A 24,488-nucleotide genomic window follows, 5' to 3' on the forward strand; every position below is an offset into this window, starting at 1 on the left:
AGGGCTCGCAGACTGCGTGGTTCAATTTCCTGCAGTCACTGGGTTGAGACAGACAAACAGAGGGGGAGACACATGTTCTGTGCAACCCAGTGCTCAGAGGCAGAGACTTGGAGCATTCACTACGGACAAAAGGGGGTTATCCAAACAAGGCTGGCAGCTGTTCTGAATCACAGAGGGAAATGTAGGCTGTCCGGCATGACATTATCTCCTTAATCCTTCATGAAAATATTATGAAAACAAAGTGTGCAATAAGAAGGGATTAATATTAGGAATGTTAATAATATGCAGGGTCACCGGGTGGCTAGTTTCTTCCCAAATCAGTCTTGGGGATGAGATGCTCGGCTACAGAAATGTGATGAATATTTTAATAATTGGAAATAAGAAGGATGAATGTGCTGGTGGGATGCAGCTTAATGACGGTGCTCAGTATTAATCTGGACAAGGTGACTTTCAGATATTTTTGTTCTGTAAACCGCATCTTGGGGGTCACTCTCCGAGTCAATGCATTAGATACAAGTGTGTAAATTAGATTTGCTGATTTTTCAAACAATAGATGGAGCTTTTTTTTTATAAAAGGAAATTAATGTTGATGAAAGGCATGAATGATTAGCACACAAGTATAGGGTATTTCCGACTGGTTCAGTATTTAGGAATTCCTTTGCAATGGAGAGATAACATGACCCTCAAACCAAGACATGTGTCCCTATAATCTCATTGTCTGTAGAAAGAGATCTTTTCTGTCCCTACATTTGCCTCAGTAGAAGGGATGCTATGGACACAATGTTTGAACTTGTCTTTTTCCCCCTCCCTGCGCAGTGACCTCCGCACAGTTCACAGAGTATGCCCACAGCACATTTCTACAGAAGTCAATTAAAGCAGTTATCCTGGATTCATTTTTAATTTAGCATAGACCTGCAGATGTAGAAAATAACAAACAATGTTATACGATCGTTCCCTTGGTATGGCACTGCTTCTCTGTCGCTTCCTGGACTTTGTTGACAGGCTGCAGCAGTGACATCACAACTACACTGCATATGGCCACTGCAGCCAATCATTGGACTCAGTGGCTCATATTGTCTCCATTGGCATTGATGCTGAGCCAATGGGTATAATAGCATGGTGGCTCAGTGGTTATCATTGCAGCCTTGCCACGCTGGATTCAAATCCCACCAAGGACAACGTCTGCAAGGAGTTTGCAATATGTTTCATAGCTAATCATAAAGAGATACTCTGACTTTAGTGCACTTTACTATGAATGATACACATTGATGGAGTATTAATTGGTTGCAATCTCTACTGATACCTGTTAGAAAGACCAGATATTGCAGTAACAAGTCTAAGTTTGTCCTGACCGTATTTGTTTTCCTCCCGTAGCACTCTGAGCCCGGACGTAGATCCGTCCCTCGCCTTCCAGCGAGAAGGATTTGGACGCCAGAGCATGTCGGAAAAGCGCACCAAGCAATTTGGAGATGCTAGTCAAATAGACTTTGTAAAAACTCGGAAATCGAAAAGCATGGACTTAGGTAAAAAATGTGTGTATTTCTTCCCCTACTATGAAACTAACAGAAAGTTAATTTCACTCGAGCTACAGCCATGTGTTCTGCAGATGGTTCCTCGGCCGTGGTGCCTTCCCATGGTTAGATCTTCCCATTAAGCACTGTCCCTGTACTTTTGGGATTTTTCCTTGATCCCCTATCAGCAGCTGAGCATCTTTTTAGTGTCATCTTTTGCAATGCCTGAAAGAGAATTCCTAATAGTTCTAATTAAAATTCTTCCAGTGCAATATTTCCATCATCACCATCATTATATCCGTATGTGGTCGCGTACAGTATGTGGAATGTTAATGCCCCTTATTAAACCACTTTACAAGGTGCTGCCTCCCAGAAGTCTGACGGGGGCTGCCTGCGTTCTTAATGTTTGCCATAAAACTATAAGAATAACATAATAAGTTGGGATTTATCCTTCTTGACAATTTCATAGATAAAAGAGCTCAGCGCTTTCCTTTCTCACTCAGTGGGTGGATTAATTCTCTAAATATTTTTCCCCCGATCCTGCCAGATGATGGGATATTCGGCACTTGGGCAAGCATTGGCTGTGTATGTGATGTCTGCTGTGAGCTGCGATAAGCAGATACTGGGACTTATTCAAAGGTCATCTCACAGCTGATGAACTGGATCATAGCGGCATTATGTGAAATGCAAGCTGTGGTGGAATATCAGACACGCAGGCTGCAGCTCATTATCAGAAGCTCAGTGAAAATCTAAGGATTTTAGTATCCTATGCTTTCTTTTATCCAGGCATGGTGGTATTCCCATGCTTGCCATATAATATTTTTTTTTAGTAGAGCACTTTTAATAAAATCCCATTAATGTATTTTTTTCCTTTCATTGGAGACAGTTTATTGCCTACTAGAGATTAGCAAATCCATTTGCCTTGTCCTGGCCCTGCATCCAGTTTGGTCCTGCGTGAAAGCCGATGTTCACTTCTGTTCCTGACACCTTGTGTGTTGCTTCTATTTTCTAGGCCTAAATACAACGTCACAACTTTATGGGGCTGAGTAATGGCAAAGGGCACCCAGGTTATAGGGTGCAATGATGAATACTAGCTGCTATGCAGGGCTGGACTGGGCAACACTCATCTATAATGAATAGGAATTGAATTTCCCATTCTGTGAAGTTCTAATAAGAATATAATATAAAGAACAGTTCTGATATTAGTCCTGGTGGGCCTGGGTAAGTTCAAATGGTCTATGAATGCATCAAGTCAAGACAACTTTTACAAGAACCTTAAGGGCGGGTAATCTGGCTCCACTCTATACCGCGTAGGAGGGGAGCGAGGCCTGTGACATCACATGAACTGATGTCTACCAACTTGCATACGTGAGCTGTGGGGAAGGTCATGTCAGTGAGTTTACCAAATTACTGATGAACATCAAGCCCTTGTAAGCGGCTGTATTCCACCAGGCAGCTATGTCAGGCGTGAGTTCCCTTGAATCCTATGAGGTTATTTTCTATCCCAACCGGTCTGTACATGTATCGATGCCAGTAATATTATACAGTATTAGGAACCTACTTGTTTGGAACTGAAACTTTCAATTTTATGAAGATGATGTAATTGCATAAAGTTTGCTCTAAATCGCTGTCCTATGAATAGATTTGCCGTCGTGTTGGGTTCACCACATTATACAACCGGCATTGATGGATCTCACTGCGGATTCTCAAATCATTAAGTTGGAAATAAGCAGAAACTGGGCAAACTCTCGACATTCGATTCACAGCTACTGAAACAAAGTGTTTACTTTTCGATTTAATCTCAGCCGCTATTAGTTTAATTGACTGTCTGTGCCAGAGTACTTAGGAAAGCAATGTGACTTTGCCAGCCAGTGGAGAGCAAGGTATTATTTCCCTGGGATAATGAGATTAAATGGCTCACAATGTAGAATTTTAGATGTAATAATAAGGCCAATCAATAGTGTGGCTTGATAAAAGTGATGCAAAGCATGGACATTTCCATCCCTCCAGAAACCTGGAGCACTAGAGTCACTAAATAGGAAAGTGCTACCCACATAATCTGCACGGGGAATTCCACATTAACCCATCGTGTTATGGAATCTTTTAAGGAGATATGGTAATTTCCCTGCAATTCTAACAAAAAAAAAGTGACCCACTAATTATATACAGATACTTAAACCTTAACTTGTGCATGTAAGCAAAGCACTAACACAAACTAATCTGGTGTCCAGTACTTATCCATTTCCAGGGGATTGTATGAAATGAGAAAAATAGATTTTCCTTACAACACCATTGTTATCCGCAGCTCGGTTACGATCCAGTGAATGGTAATAATGGCCCCATAAGCATTAGAGAAACCTCACTCCCTGGAGATCCCACAGAACTCGCCCACTGTGTTATGGAAATGGGGACGTTTCTCCATCAGATAGGGAAGAAAGACTCGGGAATGATCAGCGCTGCTAATGGTGTTTGGTAGCAGCTAATTTCCTTCTTCCCATTCCGAACCCTCGTTGCACTGCTTATGTATGGTGGGAAAAGTAGTTGTTGCCTAACAAACATTCACCCAACAGCTATGGAAGGTGTATGGTCACATTAAAGACAGTCTGTCGGCACAAAATGACTGCTCAAACCATGCACAGTAGCTTGATACACCATTGTTTTGGCCAAGCATTTCAGTGCACCTTCCCATCTACGGTACTTGCTTTTCATCTATCTTCACCTTTCACTGGCTTCTGTAATGCCAGAGCTGTCAATCAATGAACAGGGGAACAGAGGGAGACAGAAAACAGGTCGGGGGGGGTGCTGCAGTTAACTGCCCGGCCATACCAAAAGGTTAACAGAGCGTGCGTGCTTTGTTTGAACAGTCATTTTGTACTTCCAGATTCCCTTTAAACTTCAATACCAAAATCTGAATCATGAGTATATCTTAAAAGCCATTTTCGTGAAAGCTGGACCAGTTTACCGCCCTACAGGTTATTTTAATCAGTTTTCTGTGGGGTCAGTATGACATATCTGTCTGGGTTAAGCATCATTATGTAGACATGACATGCCTCCCAAGTCTGAATGGTAGACAGAAGATTCCATGCAATGTAATTCTTGTGTGACTTCCCCGAATCACCATACTACCATGTATATGTCCTAGGGAGTAAGTAGCTGTGAGCGCAACGTGTGTGTGTATATATATCCATTTGTCACCTCCTTTGGAGCTACACTAGCTTCATAGGTTTAAGGTTGAGAGTAGATACACGTCCATCTCGTTAAACCTGTAATCGTAGAGTGGAGGAAGGCAAACGCCATGATTCACATGCTAAATACCCCATATTAGGGATAAAAATTGCAAATCTGGCATCAGACTAGTTACTTGGGTCCAATATCCCATAACCTGCAATATTATAGTTGTCAGAAAAGACATGAAATCCCTCCAAGCCATACTATACCTTTCCCCGCATGCCTTGCACTGCCTGTGTCATGGCAGTGTGGGCTCCGCTCTGCACCCCATGGCCCCATTCCTTCACCTCCCGCTGCTCACATTGCTGGCCACAGGCAGTGTCACGTCATGTTCTCTCCATCAAATTATGATTTCTGCAGACATGTACATGTATACTATTGCCCATACATGACAAATAAAGGACCGGCCTACTGAACTGGTTTGTTTTCTTTCCGTGTGGGAATGTCAATGCAAAGCTTTCCTCTAAATGCAATAATTAATAAGCGGCAATTAATTGTAATGACCCGGCCGTCCTCGATGAGATGCAATCATTGTTATTCTGCTGTGTTCGTGTTAGGAATGATCTGCTTGTGGCATGAACAAACGATGCAAATAATTAACAGTTGTTAATTCTCTTTAAGTGGGTGACGCTAACACACAGGGCATTAATAACCCGAGCGCCTGCGGAGTGCAGCCAACTACTGCATGGTGTCATTTCTAGGATTAAGGTGGGGGATAAGGATTCTGCATGAAACCTCTCATTAATGTGCCATTGTTTGCTGCATGTGGAATGAGGGCACTAACTGGGCTAACCTTCTTACATTTACCTTTTTAACAGTAGCTGACGAGGCTAGGATCAGTGCAATGGCTGACCACAATGCAGGTAAGAGATTACGCTGTTGCTATAGAAATGCAGGTGAAAGCAGATTAAGACAGAAGCACCATTCGCCTTGCATGTCGGCATGACCTTTGTGAGGCTGGAAGGCCTCTCTCTCCGCTAAGAGGACTCATTACAGGCTTGCACCGTTTGACACGCACTGTGAAGAGCTGACCGCTGTAAGCGGAGATGATTTCATCCGCTTCTAGAATTGCACGCGCCGTCCTATTATCTATGTCCAGGTTCCAAGTACAGTGTGGGGCTTTTAACCATTTCTTTTGTAAATATTCTTAAAGGGGATCTGTCGCCACATTGCACCATACCCACTGCATACAGTCCTGTGCGAATGTTTTAGGCCGGAAAACTGCTGTAAAGTTAGAATGCTTTAATAAATAGACGTGTAAATAGTTTATCGATTAAAGCACCACTCCAGCGGTTGTTTTATTGCAGCGCTGGAGTGGTGCCACTAAGCTTAAGTTCCCTTCAGCTAGTCTTGTACTCACCAGTTGCAGTCTTTACATCTGTTATTGACGTCGTTCCGGTCATCTTGTGCAGGTTGTGACCTATCGGATCGCTATAGCATTTGTTGGGTGGGCAGAAGTCACAAGTCTGTGAGAGCCAGAACGAGACTTATGAGCGTTACCTCTTGACTTCCCGTCAGTCAGAAGTTGGCAGCTTGAGTGTCACCAGGAGCCGCTGAAGAGAGCGGCTGATGAGTATAATACTAGGGTCAGGGAACTTATATTACTGGAACCATAGCTAATGGAGAGGTCTGGACACATGCATCTCTGTCAACAGCCGTTTTGTGAACAGTAGCGCTGTGCAGCCAGTGAGGAAAGCAGTATTAGCAGATGTAGGAGAAGAACCTGTAAGTCCACAGTCAGAAAGTTGTGTAAATGGGACCGAGATTGGAACGCAGTGCACAGACTGTCCGGCGGCTCTCCTCACCCGAGCATGGCAGCTGCAGAGAAATATACCTGTATGAAGCTGTGTCGCTCGTTTGGGAGAGCCGATGGCCAGTCCATGCACCGCTTTTTCTGATCTCGTCTGATTGCGCCCTAATACTTGTATATTAGTGTTTGCCACGAATATCCAGAAAACTTCTGTAAAGATCAATTTAAAGCTGAAATCCTGATGTGGATTTTAAAAAAAAAAAATCCCGAACTGAAATCTGAGGCTGACTTTGATTTCTGGCGGCTGATTTGCATTTTTACCCGCATCAAAAGATGCCTCAATTGTTGTTTTACTTTTTTTTTCCCCGCCATGTATTTCTCTAGTAAACAAAAAATTAGATGACTGTTTGGCGTTTAATTTGTACCAAATTCCATGTGGATTTTCAGTCTTGTGAACATGCTCCTAACGTTAGGGATAACATTTGTGTATGTTGGTAAAAAACTGGTTGGACTGTAGGATGATAATCTGAAGTTTATGTATCAAATCTACATTCTCTCCTAAGAAAATTTGCCTGCCCCTGAACTTAGACCTGTTCCTTAATGGGAAGAATTATGCGATAGACATTAGTCGATAAATTATGTAGTTTAACAGCTTTTTTTTTTTTTTTTCTCTCAATGATCAGCTGAAGAAAAATGACTTCTGAGTAATAATGTTTTTTTTTTCTCCTGAGCAATTAAAATAATGTGCCTTGTGCAATTATGAGTTTCTGTGATTTATTAATCCAACTTAGCTTTTGACCTTTGGAATGCTATTTTAATTAGGCCGAAGCCGCTCTTATGTGGGAATTTCGTTTTCGTGTTGGATACTCTCCATTTGCACTTGCTGCTCTGCCGGCATTTTCCATCTTCTAATTCTCAATTACTTTTTACTGTCCGAGATCCAAATCTGAAATTCCAGTAATAATGTCCTTTTTTTTTTTTTTTTTTTGAATGTTAAAATAACAATGTATGTATTACAATGGATTCCCACATCTGAACGTCAGCAGAAAACATCTACCAAACGTGTGAAATAAGCGAAAAATGCCCCTAAATCCACCATTTTTCTTATCAAATGCCAAACTTTGCACTTAATAACCGTAAATATTAGAAAAATGGGGTTACAACTGCTATAAAGATATAAGACCCCATATCTCCCTACATAGACGAAATAACCCTAGTTTTAAAACTTAAAACTGAACATGGAATATCATCATCCTTGTTTCTTTTTTTTTTCTCTCCCCAATGTGTCACATTTTTCTGCATGATAATGAAACGGTCTTGTAGAAATCTCACAGATAACAAAGGGGTTAATCAGCTGCTGATCAGTTCTATTTTCCGCTGCTAATCGACTCTCTATGCCTCCATGTTGTTTCCGAAAGGGTTTTCCTACTAAATACAGGTGATAAATGTATGATCCCCTACCCATCCGACAAATCAGGGTCCCAATGTCCCCCGTGTAAATGGAGCAGCAGTGCACATTTTTGACAGCTGCTTCATTCACTTCTAAGGTAATGGGATAGATAGCTGTTCTGTCAGTCAGATGAATTAGAGTGGTGGTCACGCATTTGCACCTCTGCTCTTTTTAGTGGACCCCAGAGTTCATACAGCTATCTGTTTAAATTTATGGTAATATAGGAGATGTTAAGTTTTCTCAAAACAATCTACTGTAAAGATATAATTAAGAAATGGATCGGCAGAAACACAACATTCTTAAGAGTGGAGATTCACTCTTCCTTAGACCATTCCTTTTTGTTAAAAATAGCTCCCCGAAATAGACTCATCAACGGATGTCCAACTAATTGGAAATCCCATACATCACTTGTGATCTGTAGGTCCACCATGAGGGAAATTAAACGATATGTCTCAAGTTTCGAAGTTAGGATAGGGAATAATTTCCTGATTGCTAGTGGTCGTGGTCCAACCAGTGGGCTTTGAAAAGCCCCATCCGGATGGAGCTGAGGTTGAGCATAGCACCTCCACTCTTCATTTTTTTGGTATATAACCATGTGCTTTCCTCTCCTTTTTCTGACTGTCCCATAGAGGAGAAATCAAGCAGAGGTGCAACATTTAGGCCCCAGTAATTAGGAATTTATGCCTTGGCTTGGCACAGACCTTTTATGATGCTTTTCAAGTTGCCTATTGATAGCACTGCCCAGTCTCCGAAGATAAAGACCTACCTTGTATCAATGCTCTATTTCAGCTAATTATCAGAGATTATGAAAAAGGGGACCTCTCCTTTACTTCCAAATTTCCTAATTTGTTGTTGAGTTTTCACCACACTTCACAATATTCTTTTTGCATAAAGTAGTTGTATTTTAGTTCAAAAATTATGTTACCTAATCTGTCTAGAAGCCACTATTTGTCACGATGCTGGAGGCTTAAGCCCCCGTTACACTAAACAATGTCCCAGCGATCCCACCAACAATCCGACATGATGTGATCGCTGGGACATCATTAGGCTGATCGCTGGTGAGCTGTCAAATAGACAGCCCCAGCGATCGGGACCAGCGACGCTGGTTTCTAATGTAAACGTCGGGTATCCAGGAGCAGCACGACTCCTGGATACCCGACGTTTACCTTGGAAACCAGCGTCGCTGATCGCTGGTCTCTCGCTGCCACACGCAGCGATGCACGCTGGGCAGCGGGAGACCAGCAATTGAAAAACGGCCCGGGACGTTCGACGATGATCAGCGATAACCGGCAGGGGGGCCGGTCGCTGATCCCCGTCACACATAGCGATCTCGCTGGCGAGATCGCTGTGTGTGACGGGACCCTTATCCAGACGAAACTTGAATAAGTATAGTTTATAGCTAGGAGACTCCACTACAGTAAATAGAAAAATCTTTATTGAATGAGAACCTGTCACCACGATTTTGTAATGTAAAGACATAGCTGTACTGGCGCGGCAATACTGATCAAATTGATATCTTTGAAGAAATCTGCTTTGTTGCTCTTCTTTAAAGGGGTTTTCCCACATGCAAAGTTAATTTCAATCAATAGATCTTGGAATAATAATAATTTCCACAATTGGATGTGTTTAAAAAACTGTTCCTGTGCTGAGATAATCTAATGTGCCCCTTCTGTGTACTGTGTAATGGCTGTGTCTGACTGTGCAGGAACATGGTCTGATCATACCACATCTCCTGGGCGGAGGGGGAAACAAAAGAGTATACAGACATTACAGCATGGGATCGTCGCAAATAATTCTTTCTGTGAGGTAAAACATTTTACTGCCTGTTTCTAAACAATGTTTTACCTCAAAGAAAGATTAATTTGCGATCCCATGCTGTAATGTCTGTATACTCTCTTTTGTCCCCCCCCACACACACACACACCCAGGAGCCTTGGTGTGACCAAACCATGGTCCTGTACGGTCACACACAGCCATTACACCGTACACAGCAGGGACACATTTATAAGATTATGTCAGCACAGGAACATTCTATTTAAACACATCCAACGGTGGGAGTTATTATTCCAAGATCTATTAATTAACTTGTTGATAAAAATCAACTTTGTTCATGGGGAGACTCCTTTAATCACCATTGGAAGTTTTCTGCTAAATAGATTTTGGTACTCAGGGGTCGGACTGTGCACTGGTACCATAATATAAAGTTTAGGTTTGGTGAGGAATTGCATTGATAACATTTATTATGCATCAAATCTTCCTTTTAATGTCTTAAAGGATCTTTTTTCTTTCCTTTGCTGTGCGTGTGATTTCATTGAAATCGTCCTAGGGGAACACACTGGATGTGTATTATGCTGGTTTACCTCCTGCCTATAAGTGTTTCTGCAGTTGTACTTTCATAGTAATGAACTCTTGATAACATTGCAATATGCCACCATGCATTATCTGGCATCTTGCTCCCCCCTGTGTTTTATGACTTTTATTGGAACTTTTTATAATAATCGTGACTTACGTTAATGATTTTTCTATTTACAGTAGTGGGAGGTCTTATTGCGGTATATAGGATTGAATTAATATTTGGATAGACTCAATATTATTATTGTACTTTTAGTTTGGTTCATAGATCCTAAGTTAAAGACTAGGAAGTTCCCATCATAACAAGACCTATTTATGTGTAATTGTCCAGACTCATATTATGAAACTGTATTTGTCCTAAAAGTGAATTATTAGGATATTTTTTCTGATTGGGGTCAAAATGTACCGTATTTTTAGGATTATAAGGCACTCTGGAATATAAGACGCACCCCAAATTTTGAGGGAAAAATAGGATTTTTTTTTTAATATGGTAGTGCTTCTTATAATCCATGCATCTTATTGCTTATCGGGGGGGTGGTGGCTGCGGTGAAGCGGGGTTCCAGGGTCGCTGCTGGAGGAGGCAGGCTGGGTTGAGGAGGTGTTTCAATGTGCAGCACTCCTCTGCGGGTGTCTGGTGCTGCTGCGGTGTCCGGATCTGCTGCGGGTGTCCGGCACTGCTGCCCAGTGCTGCTGCGGGTGTCTCCGGTGCTGCCGGGTGCCCAGGGGTGCTATGCTGACATTTTGTGAAAGGCTAGAGCCCCAGCAGTTCTACGGTTTCCTGTGCGGTGGACTCCAGAAAAATGGCTGCCGAGGGCGGCGCATGCGGCAGAGCACCGACAGCGCCAGAGACACCTGCAGCAGCACCTGGCAGCACTGCCGGGCACCTGCAGCACCGCCGGACACCTCCTCACCCCAGCCTGCGACCTGCAGCAACTGTACCGGTAAGGTATATACTCATTATAAGACGCATCTCCATCTTCCCCCCCCAAATTTGGGGGAAAAAAAGTGCGTCTTAGGCTGAGTTCACACTTTTTTTTGCGTTTCCGTGGCGGTTTTAAACGCGCAATTTTGCCGCAAAAACGCGGAAAATAAGCATCCCATGCATTCCTATGGGATTCCGCAATGCTGTGCTAATGCTGCGTTTTTTTTCGCGGCAGAATCGCTTTGCGGTAAAAAACACAGCATGCTCATTAATTTAGCGGAAACGCGGCGATCCCGCACTCATAGGAATGCATTGTTCTGCTTACTTTCCGCATGTGGCTGTGCGCACTATGCGAAAAGTAAGCGGAACATTTGAGGATGGTACCCACGGTCCGGAGGAGATGAGACTGTCTTCCGGGCTCTGGGTACCATATCCCTGTAAAAAATAGAATTAAAATAAAAAATATTATTATTCTTACCTTCCGGCGTCCCGCGCAACATTCCCGCCATTCTCCACGCTCCCGGTCCCAGTAATCCTTTGCGAGAATGACCGCGATGCCGTCTGTTCTCGCGGGATCGCGACGTCTCGCGGTTATGCCGGAAGGTAAGAATAACAATATATATATACACTCACTGGCCACTTTATTAGGTACACCATGCTAGTAAGGGGTTGGACCCCCTTTTGCCTTCAGAACTGCCTCAATTCTTCGTGGCAGAGATTCAACAAGGTGCTGGAAGCATTCCTCAGAGATTTTGGACCATATTGACATGATGGCATCACACAGTTGGCGCAGATTTGTCGGCTGCACATCCCTGATGCGAATCTCCCGTTCCACCACATCCCAAAGATGCTCTATTGGATTGAGATCTGGTGACTGAGGAGGCCATTTGAGTACAGTGAACTCATTGTCATGTTCAAGAAACCAATCTGAGATGATTCGAGCTTTATGACATGGCGCATTATCCTGCTGAAAGTAGCCATCAGATGTTGGGTACATTGTGGTCATAAAGGGATGGACATGGTCAGCAACAATACTCAGGTAGGCTGTGGCGTTGCAACGATGCTCAATTGGTACCAAGGGGCCCAAAGAGTGCCAAGAAAAAATTCCCCACACCATGACACCACCACCACCAGCCTGAACCGTTGATACAAGGCAGGATGGATCCATGCTTTCATGTTGTTTACGCCAAATTCTGACCCTACCATCCGAATGTCGCAGCAGAAATCGAGACTCATCAGACCAGGCAACGTTTTTCCAATCTTCTACTGTCCAATTTCGATGAGCTTGTGCAAATTGTAGCCTCAGTTTCCTGTTCTTAGCTGAGAGGAGTGGTACCCAGTGTGGTCTTCTGCTGCTGTAGCCCATCTGCCTCAAAGTTCGACGCACTGTGCGTTCAGAGATGCTCTTCTGCCTACCTTGGTTGTAACGGGTGGCAATTTGAGTCACTGTTGCCTTTCTATCAGCTCGAACCAGTATGCCCATTCTCCTCTGACCTCTGGCATCAACATGGCATTTCCGGCCACAGAACTGCCGCTCACTGGATTTTTTTTCTTTTTCGGACCATTCTCTGTAAACCCTAGAGATGGTTGTGCGTGAAAATCCCAGTAGATCAGCAGTTTCTGAAATACTCAGACCAGCCCTTCTGGCACCAACAATCATGCCACGTTCAAAGGCACTCAAATCACCTTTCTTCCCCATACTGATGCTCGGTTTGAACTGCAGGAGATTGTCTTGACCATGTCTACATGCCTAAATGCACTGAGTTGCCGCCATGTGATTGGCTGATTAGAAATTAAGTCTTAACACACAGTTGGACAGGTGTACCTAATAAAGTGGCCAGTGAGTGTATGTATATATATATATATATATATATATATATATATATATATATATATATATATATATATATATATATATTTTTATTATTTTTTACATCCTATCTTTTACTACTGGTGCTGCATAGGCAGCATCAGTAGTAAAAAGTTGGTCACAACTTACGCTTGCAAAACGCTAGTTTTTCCACAGGAAAATTGCGGGAATTTAAAATGCGATTTTCCTGCGAAATGAAATCTGGAATTCTCGCGGTAATTTCCGCGAGAGTTTCGCTGCGTGTGAACGTAGCCTTATAATCCAAAAAATACGGTAAGGCTGTGTTCACACGTAGCGTTTTTTTCGCGTTTTTTTAGCGGTTTTACCAAATAAACTGTGTCAAAAACACTTAATAGAAGCTTACCATTCATTTAAATTAATTCCGCAATTTTTGTGCAGATGTATGCGTTTTTTACCGCGAAAAACCTGCTTTGCTGTAAAAACGCAGCATGCTCACTAATTCGCGGAAAATTCCGCATTTTTAGCTATTTTCTATGGGTCTGGAACCACGCGGAAATAAACCGCAAAAAGACCCGCGTTTTTGCACAAAAAACAGCACGGAAAAAAACGTGCGTTTTCTGGGAGGGATTCAGGATTTTATGCAGAAATTTTCTGCATACGTGTGCACATAGCCTAAATGTGGGGACCTAGCTGTAGTCATTGTAGAATATTCCCAGATGGACAGATAAGGGGCCGCTGCTAGATTGCTTTTATAAATGGATAAGAAGATAGCAACATGGAGACGTTCAGCCGTGATGTGACCACCAATGATGGATGCCTGAACCTTCACATAATACATTGATATGATTAAAATTTTTGCAGTGCAATAGTTACTCAATAAATGTACATTTACTCTTTTGTGTTTTTTTTTACCTTTTTGCATTTTTAGATTTTTTTTTTTTTTTCAGTTTCCCAAAGTAACATTATTATGTGAGATTGCCTTAAAATATAAACCACAGTGTGTGGCCGATGAATTTCCTCCTGAATTGCCTATTGTTTGGCTAAAAAAAAAAAAAAATAAGGAGCCACCCCTTAATAGAGTGTAGAGCTGATAAAACCCACCTTCAGCCATGACTCTTGAGGACGGTTGAGTTTAGTTTCTATCAAATAAAAAAAACCAAAAACCTTTTGTCTCATTATAAAATCAAAAGACATAAGAAAGCGCCATGCAAATCTACAGTCTCCTTATGGCTGTATACAGAAAAGCATAATATGACCATGTGCATGGGACACAAATTACAAAAATATTTTCCTTCTTCTACTTCAATTCTTTATTATAGGCTTTCAAAAAAGCATTTATATTGCTGTTCAGAAAGCAGGGGTGTAGCCACAGCACCGATGGGATACCAGAAATCCACTTTGCCTTGGTTCTAGGGCAGTAAATGATTTGCTTGTCCCTGGTTAAACAAAATCCAGCTATTTCTCTCCTTAAATTGTCTAATGGGTATTTCCATCTTTTTATGTGAAAGCATAACCTTATTATATGCTAGCACTTTATAATTGGTGCTACTCTCACAATGTGGCCATTGATCCTGAAAATGAATTGGTTCCAATGTTGACCTAATGCTACTTAAAAGGGTTGTCCACTACTAGGGTAACCCCCTTCTTGATCACAATGTTTGGCCCCCATAAAATAACAAAGCTTATACTCGCCTTCCGTGCTGGCGCCGTTCCCGCGATTTCGGCACTAGCTCTCCCCGTGACTCTTGTGCGGTGTTGTGACACCGGCACCCAATCAGCGCTGGTTTCACTGCCCCCGCCTTTGGAAAAATCAAATATGAAAGGGAAGTCCGGGCTGCAGCTGATCTCTGACTTCCTTTTCATGCTCAGTTCGACAGGAGGCGGGGACTGTGACACTGATTTGGCGCCGGGGTCACGTGTCACAGCACCACACGAGAGCCTTGGGGAGAGTTAGCGCCGACACCATGGGAACGTCGCCAGCACAGAATGTGGGTATAAGCTTTATTTTATTGGGGTCAAGCGAGGGGTTATGAGAAGTTGTCCAAGTAGTGGATCACTTCTTTAATGTTGGCTAAATATGCCGATAACTGTTTTAGCTGACACTCTAATTTGTATGGTAGCCCCGGACAGTTGGCTGTTGTGGAAGTCAAGGATCCACCATGTCACACTGAGATGAACCTTTTGTTCTCCCGGAGATGAGCTGCTGGCAGTGGCTTTCTCAAGATCGGTTGCCCAAGCGAACGCTTCTGTATGAGATGGCTTCCTGACCATTTATATAATATGTATCGGGGGTAGTGATATTCTGTCACTTAATAGATTAGAATACCCCTAAGGTTGCCGATTTTGACTCTTTAAATCAAAAAATTATAGGCAGACAACAGTTTTTTTACGGATTCATTGGAAAACAAGTGATACTTGTCTACAACCCTTAATTCTTATTAAGACATTACCTGTATTCATTGTAAATTGTAAAATTATAATTACAATCAAAATAATCTGCATAGGTTTCTTCAGCTTCAATGAAATCATGGACACCTTAAAAAAAATTTACAGATTGGGAAAAGAAAAGTTCCCTATTTTTACAGACAGTCCTGGAATTTCTAGACTATTGGCAACCATGAATACCCATTTGATCGTACATGTAGCCAAGCTCGAGTTGATTGTGCTCTTGCAATTAAAGAGACAGTTGTCAATTGATCAGCATATGTCGGATTAATACCGCACTATCCTTTCTTTTACTTGCACAAATTAGATTTGGCCTGACTTGTAAAATAAGTGCTTTGATAAAAGCATCCTCTGTCCTTCGGGTCGTGAGTTATGATGTTCGGGAGGGGAAAGGTCAGGTCTTTAAACCACGAAGTTACCTGTTTGGAAAAAGATAAATAGTTTATTAAAAAGCTTTAGTCTTATTGAGAGGGAGACATCTCATAATGGAAGTATCTGTCTCGGAGATATAAAATGATTGTATTTCTTTTCATGACTTGAAAGGGTCAGAGGTTAACACATTCCACTGAAAAAGAATAGGGAAGAAATATACAACTGCGGGGAGAAAAGTAGGTGTCAAAATTATGTTAATAAATCGTAAGTATTTTTCTGCCTCTCTCTGTTTAGATTCAGGCCAGTTGTGAAAACCTTGTTGCGGAGGCTCAAGTTGAAAGCTGTTAGATTGATAAGGCATGTAAAGTCAACAGCTCCTCAGGCAGACAACATAATAGACCGTTAATTATTTTTCTCTCTAGTTTATTTGGGTTGTCTGATCTCTCTGAATGTTTAGAGTTGAGTGCAAAGGTTGAAGTGAACTTCAGTGGTAAACCACAGCTCCATCATCCCGATGGACACATTAAAGCTACTAATTCATTTACAAGGGTTCACACCAAAACATTACCACCTTCTGTGCAATGACTTGGGGGCTCTTACAGCGTAGCGTTTGCCACACACGGTGCTCCCACAACTGGCATGTCAGTAAATGGTTAACATCTCAGATTGGTCTGTCCGGTTCACCTCTGTTTCTGATGTTTGGGTCATCATAGTGTTACTTCAGTCTTGTGTCTTCCCTTTAGAATAATTATGTTGTTGTTAATCTAAATGAATATGTAATCATAGAACATCTCCGATATTATTCAGATGGCATCCATCAGTTGGGTCATAGAAGTGTGTTTCATATATGAGAGAATAGTCTACTTTTGTCCAGGAAAAGTGGTTACTTTTTTTTTTTTGCCAACAACAATATTTTTTAATGTTTTGTTCCCCAACATTTGACTGTGAGGTTCCCTACATGTGACCTAGCAACTAATTGGCAGATACTTCTATCATTAGAGACACAAAGCACAAAGTAGTAATATCATTCGGAACTAAAGTCCAAAACTGTGATGGCAATAGTATCATTTATGTTTTTACCATACCTTGTTGCTCAATATCATGCATCTTACTTGCAGCCTACAAATGGTTGATGGCCTCAACTTTAAAAACTTTTATCGCCATCACAATTCACAGCTTCTGAGCAGTGCTGGATTTTATGTCTATCGGGGAATTCATCAAGACTGAGTCTGTTCCAGTAAGAGGCCCCAATTTCTTTAAAGGGGTTATCCGTCACTTTGCGGGGTCTTTTTTTTTTTTTGTCATGAGGTTAAGAATTTACCTGCAGGTAAATGACAACTTGCTGCCTGTTCTACCCTGCAGGGATTCTTCTGGTGACTTCATGACTGTAGTGCTGCTTCTTCTCCTCTCCTGTTTGCTTAACTCTGGGGAAGCCGACTGTCAGCATGATGTCAGCAGTGAGACCATGTCAACAGTGCAGACAGGAAAAGGAAACTGATCTGTCAATGTGACGTCACCGCAAGCAGAAGAATCGCCGATAGGAGTCGACGGTGACTTTTCTGTGCCAGAAAATATCATCGCAGGACAGGCAGATAGTTAGCAACTACATGTTGGTAAGTTTTTAGCCCCATAGCAAGAAAAAGCAACCCAGTCCCTTATAACCCCTTTAAAGAGGCATGTACCTCTTTTGCCTGTCTGTGAACCAGTGTCAGAAAATATACTAATATAATTAAACCCACTTCTTTTTTTTTTTTACATACATTACAGTGAATCTGTAGAAGTGTCAAGCCTTGGCTCCTTTCAATAAGCTCCACCACAGTTTACAAAAAGTTTTCGGAGCTGGCGTAGAAATTGCAATACATGTTATACCTAAATTTGTACTTTATAAAGCTAGTTTTATGGCGTAAAATACTTGATGAATTAGAAGTGCTTGTATATCTCTAAATATGTCTGAATACGTTTGAGTTTTAGTACAATATACGGTAATCGCTGCTTTTTACATTTTTTTTTTTTTGCCAGGAGTCAGATGATGGCATTTTTCATAGATTTTCAAAATCCATTCCTCCTGCCATATGCAAAATACTCCCACACTGAATGAATTTACGTTGCTGTCTTCAACTTAGATTCCCTTTATTAAGGTTATCAGAATATTGCCGAAAATACTATATAATCAGAATATATTTGACCTTAATTTGCCCTCCGGATAAGTGGCCAATCAGAGCAGCACTTAGTGTTAAATGCACTGATTCAGCTGTTGATTTCGGCAAGGTAATTTCTATGAATTCCAATTGTATTTAATAGTCTGGCTTTCGTATGAGCAAAAACTGTTAAAGTGCAGAGGAAAGCAGAAAGGGGGAAAAAAAAGGATTATTAAACTTGTAAAATATTTATTTAGTGAAATGTTGTTTAGCAGCTATTTCGAGAGGTATATTTGCCTGAAAGAATTTCCCTTGGTATATAAAAATCCTCAGCCTACACACATTGGATAAAGCTGTAAAGTCAGTTTGTTTGTCTGATATTTGATAATATACGGTTTTCATATGCTGCAAAGCGTTTCTGCTCATTAGGAAACGTACATGTGCTTATAAACAGTCTCGGAGTGTTTTACTTCTTGGAGTTATAGAAGGCTCATGTTTTAAAACTGCTCCAGTTATTGAAAGTGGGGGAAAAATAGAGATGCGTCAGCCATTTTGAAGCCGATAGGCTGATGTTTTTGGTCACCCAGTCACCAAGCACGCAGTTTTGTTAAGAAAGAAAGCATGTTTTCCTAATACTATACAGTTCCTTTTTGGATGAACACCGAGGAATATTTGTACTAGAAATTTTGAATAGTTGACAATAAGCAATAATCTATAGGTGTTGTGATAATGTCATCTAAGAAATAATTACTCCTATAATTCATGGCGTCTTCTCGGACACAGCTAGCTACCTTTCGCTTCCCGTTCTTTTCTCTCGTGTTCACACTCCCCCACCTCTACTCCACATAACATAGTCTGTCCAATAGTCCAGAGCTGATAAAGGAGGAAGCTACCGGTAGTTTATTATTATTATTATGTAGTTGCAACATCTTCTGTTCCACATTATTGACATCATCATCGCTGTCCCCATTGGGGCTCATAATGTACATTCCCTATCATTATGTCTTTGGATTGTAGGAGGAAATCTGAGTACCTGAAAGAAATCCACGCAAACACGTGGATGGATATAAAACCTCCATGCAGATACTGTGTTTTGAACTCTGTGCTAACCACTATCAACCTATGCTATCTATTAGCATCTAGTCAGCTCTGTATCAGACAGTAGTGATTGTCCCCTAATATATAGTAATTACAGTATCACTTTATTTAGGATTATTTTATATAGTATGTACAATACAGGTCAAAAGTTTGGCACACTTGTTCATGCAATGGTTTTCCTTTTTCATACTGGAGTGTGAACATTGTAGATTGAAATGTCGGCAGCAAACCACAAAGGAACAAGAAGTAAAGAAACGTGTAATAAACCAGAGTTTCTTAAAACCTCATAGAATCTCACGGCTTTCAGTATCATCTCTATGCTGATGACACACAGATCTACATCTCTGGACCAGATATCACCTCCCTGCTAACCAGAATCCCTCAATGTCTGTCCACTATTTCATCCTTCCTCTCTACCAGATTTCTGAAACTTAACATGGACAAAACAGAATTCATCATCTTTCCCCCATCTCACGTGACCCCCCCCAACGAACCTATCCATTACAGTAAATGGCTGCCCACTCTCCCCAGTCCCACAAGCTCGCTGCCTCGGGGTAATCCTTGATGCTGATTTCTCCTTCAAACAACATATCCAAGCCCTTTCCACTTCCTGCCGACTTCAACTCAAAAATATTTCACGAATCCGTTCATTCCTCAACCAAGAATCTGCAAAAACCCTAGTCCATGCCCTCATTATCTCTCGCATTGACTACTGCAACCTCCTGCTCAGTGGCCTCCCCTCGAACACTCTCGCACCCCTCCAATCTATTCTAAACTCCGCTGCCCGACTAATACACCTGTCCCCCCGCTATTACCCAGCTTCTCCCCTCTGTCAATCCCTTCACTGGCTCCCCATTGCCCAGAGACTCCAGTACAAAGCCATCCACAACCTGTCTCCTTCATACATCTGTGACCTCGTCTCCCGGTACTTTCCTGCACGCAACCTCCGATCCTCACAAGATCTCCTTCTCTACTCCCCTCTTATCTCCTCTTCCCACAATCGCATACAAGATTTCTCTCGCGCATCACCCCTACTCTGGAACTCTCTACCACAACATATCAGACTCTCACCTACCATCGAAACCTTCAAAAAGAGCCTGAAGACCCACCTCTTCCGACAAGACTATAACCTGCAGTAACCACCGATCGACCAAACCGCTGCATGACCAGCTCTACCCTCGCCTACTGTATTTTCACCCATCCCTTGTAGATTGTGAGCCTTCGCGGGCAGGGTACTCTCTCCTCCTGTACCAGTTATGACTTGTATTGTTCATCATTATTGTACTTGTTTTTATGTATACCCCCTCCCTACATGTAAAGCGCCATGGAATAAATGGCGCTATAACAATAAATAATAATAATAATAACCTTACATATTTAAAAGTGCCCCCTTTTTTTCTGATCACAGCCTTACACTCCTTTGTCATTCTTCATCTGATAGTCACCTGGTTTGCAATCGTCAGCCTTCAGAAAGTGTATGTGACCATCAGGTGTCTTTCCAGAGTCAGTGTTGGCAAACCGTTCAAAATGGTGCTAAGTCTTATTCCATAACTGTTCTAAGCCAGAATATGGTAAGAACCACTCAACTAAGAAAAGAGACAGTCCATTGTTACTTTTATGACATGAAGGTCAGTTTATCCAAGAAATTGCTATAACCTTGAAGGTGTCCTGAAGAGCTGTCATGAAAATCATCAATCATTATGATGAAATTGGCTCTCATGGAGGACCCAGGAAAGGAAGACCTAAAATTAACACTGCTGCAGAGGATAAGTTCATCAGAGCTACCAGACTCAAACTGCAAATTGACAGCACCAATTAAAACGGCCTTCATAAATAATGAAAAGACATCAAGTAGCAGACACATCTCAACATGAGCTGTCCAGAGAACTTTTATGGTCGAAATGCTTCAACCCTTTAGTGACCTTGCAGTTTCCCGTTTTTGCATTTTCATTTTTCCCTCCTTTCTTTCCAAGAGCCATAACTTTTTTTATTTTTCTGCCAATATAGCCACATGAGAGTTTGCTTTTTTGCAGGATGAGCTGCACATCTGAATGACACCATTGATTTTACCATATAGCGTACTGGAAAACTGTGTGTGGTGGGGGGGGGGTTGATTCCAAGTGCGATGAGATTGCAAAAAAAAAAAAAACGGACTCTACAATTTTATTTTATTTTTTTTAATGTACCATTTTTCACACTAACTTGGCAATATGATTCCCCAGGTCAGTATGAGTACACAGATACTAAACTTGTATGTTTTTTTTTTTAATTTAAGTTGTGAAAAAAATTCCAAAATTTGCAAGAAAAAATAAAATTGGCGTATGTCGACTTTTTTGTTGCTGGGTGAGGGCATATTTTTTGCACCCTGAGCTGAATGTTTTGAGGTTGGTACAATGTCTTTATTGCCTCTTTTGCATTGTTGCAGTTGCCACAAAAATGTACCGTAATTTCGGCTTTTTGATTATTTTTCTCTTGTTACGCCGTTTACCAATCAGATTGATTTATTTTATATTTTAATAGATTGAATGATTCTGACCGCAACACTACCAAGCATGTGTATTTTTTTAATTGTATTTTTTTTTTTTTTAAATGGGTCAAAAGGGGAATGATTTGAACATTTTTTTATTTCCTATTTTTAAAAACTTTTTTTTTTTTAACTATCTTCAATAGTCATATTAAGAGACATGACGCTGTGTAATTGCCTGTGCTATACATATCAGTACGTCAGCATCCAAGTCAGGGACACAACCTTTGATGTAAATATACATCAAAGGTGAAGGGGTTAAAGAAGCCACTACTGAGAACCACAAACAAGAAGAGATTTGTTTTTTGCCAAGCAAGACAAAGACTAGACCAGTGGATTTGTGTACTGTTGTCTGATGAGTCATAATTTCAGATTTTTGGTACCAATTGCCAGGTCTTCGTGAGGCACAGAAATGATGAGCGGCTTGTTTATACATGTGTGGTGCCCACAATGAAGAACGGAGGAGGAGGTGTGATGGTGTGGGGTACTTTGCTGGTGACACTGTTGGTTATTTATCCCAAATTCAAGGCACTCTTGGCATGGCTACTACAAAATTTTGCAGCGACATGCCATGCCATGCCATCTGGTTTGCACTTAGTGGGACCTTCATTTGTGCTGAAACAGGACAATGACCTAAAACACACCTCAAGGCTGTGTGACTAAGAAGGGAGAATGCTGCATCAGATGACATGACCTCCACAATCACCCAACCTCAACCCAAATGAGATGGTTTGGAATGAGTTGGACCGCAGCACAGTGAAGGCAAAGCAGCCAACAAGTGCTCAGTAACACTTTCAAGGCTGCTGGAAAGCCATTCTAGGTGGTGACATAATGAAGCTGTTGAGATTACCAAGGGTGGTGTAAAGATATAGCTTAATACATTCTTGTTTATTTCACACTTTTCTTTACTCCATGTTTTCCTTCGTGGTTTTGTTGCCTTATGTTTGAAACTACAATGTGCTCATTCTAATAAGAAGAAAAAACACTGCATGAAGAGGGGTGTCAATACTTTTGATTGGTACTGTTTACGAGTTATAAGGAGTTTAAATTTTTATTTTAGGGTTAGAAAAACATCTGCTTTTTACTGCGGCCCAGTTGTGGGGAAAAAAGGTGTACATTTGACAAATGCTTTTTTATTGTTGCTTGATGTATGAAACTACTATTTTGAACTTTTTTGGGGATTTACTGATGTTATCCAAGGCAGACGGAGACCAAAAGGTCATGGTTTTGACTACTATCTGGTCAGTGGTCACATGGAGCTTGTACCTTGAGAGCATCTTGTCGTATGTACAGAATGTACATTGATGTAAATCTAGTGTAAACCTTGTAGGGTCCATGCTCTTTACTGCTTTATGATCTACAGTTTTTTGCTAAAAACCTTTTATTTTTTTTCCTTGCATTTCTGCTTTTAAGATTTTGAAGAACGGTAGTTGTGCCCTTTTAAATGCCCTAGAAACATTGAGGCAAAGAGTTTGTCATTAATACTTGATGCTACAAATTACTTTTTTTTTCAAATTTTGGTAAAATTTTGTGCAAAGCTTCTGCTGTCAAACTTTATTAATTCTCAACTACTTTTCATACAAAAAAAGAAAAAAAAAGTTGTCCAAGTAAAGATTGATTTAAGGACATGAAGGTTTTGTGTAATGAGTCTGGCATCTTCTGTGAGCAGTTGTCATTTAAGTACTATCTGTACAAAGCATCTTGAACTTGCACTTGACAAGCCAATACTAATTAATAAGCGGTGTCTGTGCTTTCAGTAAATGACAGCAAACGGCAGAAGTGTGCCCTGCTGGTTAATAACATCATGCCAAAGACGTTCTCTCCTTTTATAACTTGGTCTGCAGGGAGGGATTCCAAAAAAAAAGGGTAAAATATGTTGTGGGGGTTTTTTTTTTAAACTTATTTTTCATTTAGTTATCACCCTCTGAGTATTCATAGTCCACAGTATAAAATGACTGTAAAAAAAGGCCAAATTATAACATTTTCAGATTAATACTTAATACTTTTTTTAAAGGATTTTACTTATGACTGGTTATTTAAAGGGAAATTTTTTCTTCAATTTCAAAAGCCATTACGCTATTCACATTTCTTGTATTTCACATTGATATACCTTAATGCAATTGAGTGCAACCATTTCCTCATTTTGATATGTAAGCTGTTTTTTTTTTGGTCTGCACCTGTTCAGACTAGTTCTAGATGTGCCGTCATTTTTCTGTAATTGGTTATTTAAAGGGACCATGTAAAAGACTGACAGTTCAAGCCAGGCAGAAATTTAAATTTTCTTTTTAAACCCTCAATCAATGGCCGAAGAGTTATGGTGAAAGTAAAAACAAAAATCTACACTTGCCTCCCAGATTGGGGCTGCTTCTCTCTACCTTGTGTTCCCGATTGGTATCTTAGCATAGTAAATGTCACATAACCGCTCCAGCTAGTTGTGGCTGTTGGCCATTTTGTTGGAGGTAAACCGTGCTTCTTCTGGTTGACATCGCGTGACATTGTTTGTCTAAGGAAACCGGCGGGGGACTCAGGGTTGAGAGTGGAGCTGCAATGCCAACCTGTGATATTTCTCATATGTGTGTATGTATTCGTGGAGGCCATGGATAAGTAACTGGACAACCCTTTTTAGGGGCTCTCTACAAGGGAACATCTTTTGAGGGAAGATATTTAGGCAGCTTCTTAAGGCCAAGCTCCACTAGATTGACCAATCTCACTCTGTTTGTGCATAGGGAGAGGCCGGTCAGTCAAGGTGACCTGTGTAGAAAGAAGCTCGAGTGACAGCTTCTTAGCTGACCAGTGGACACTGTTGTCCCCTGACACTATTACTTGTGTTTTTCCTGTGATATGGTAACCTGTCACTGTTTTGTGCT

General features: G+C 41.2%; 1 protein-coding gene across 19 annotated transcripts in view; it reads left to right on the forward strand.

The window, feature by feature from the left end:
- Positions 1-24,488, forward strand: part of PARD3 (par-3 family cell polarity regulator) — a 656,180-nt gene that overhangs the window by 412,760 nt on the left and 218,932 nt on the right. For 12 of the 19 annotated variants that reach the window (XM_073581677.1, XM_073581663.1, XM_073581668.1 and 9 more), the window contains 2 exons: positions 1,375-1,532; positions 5,558-5,602. In XM_073581677.1, the coding sequence (XP_073437778.1) occupies positions 1,375-1,532; positions 5,558-5,602 (203 nt within the window). The remainder of the gene's footprint in view (positions 1-1,374; positions 1,533-5,557; positions 5,603-24,488) is intronic. The other 7 variants (XM_073581678.1, XM_073581664.1, XM_073581672.1 and 4 more) reach the window with 2 other exon arrangements.

This window comes from Dendrobates tinctorius, unplaced genomic scaffold (genome assembly GCF_039654945.1).
Source record: "Dendrobates tinctorius isolate UK_male_01 unplaced genomic scaffold, ASM3965494v1 ptg000070l, whole genome shotgun sequence".
Classification (NCBI taxonomy): Eukaryota; Metazoa; Chordata; class Amphibia; order Anura; family Dendrobatidae; genus Dendrobates; species Dendrobates tinctorius.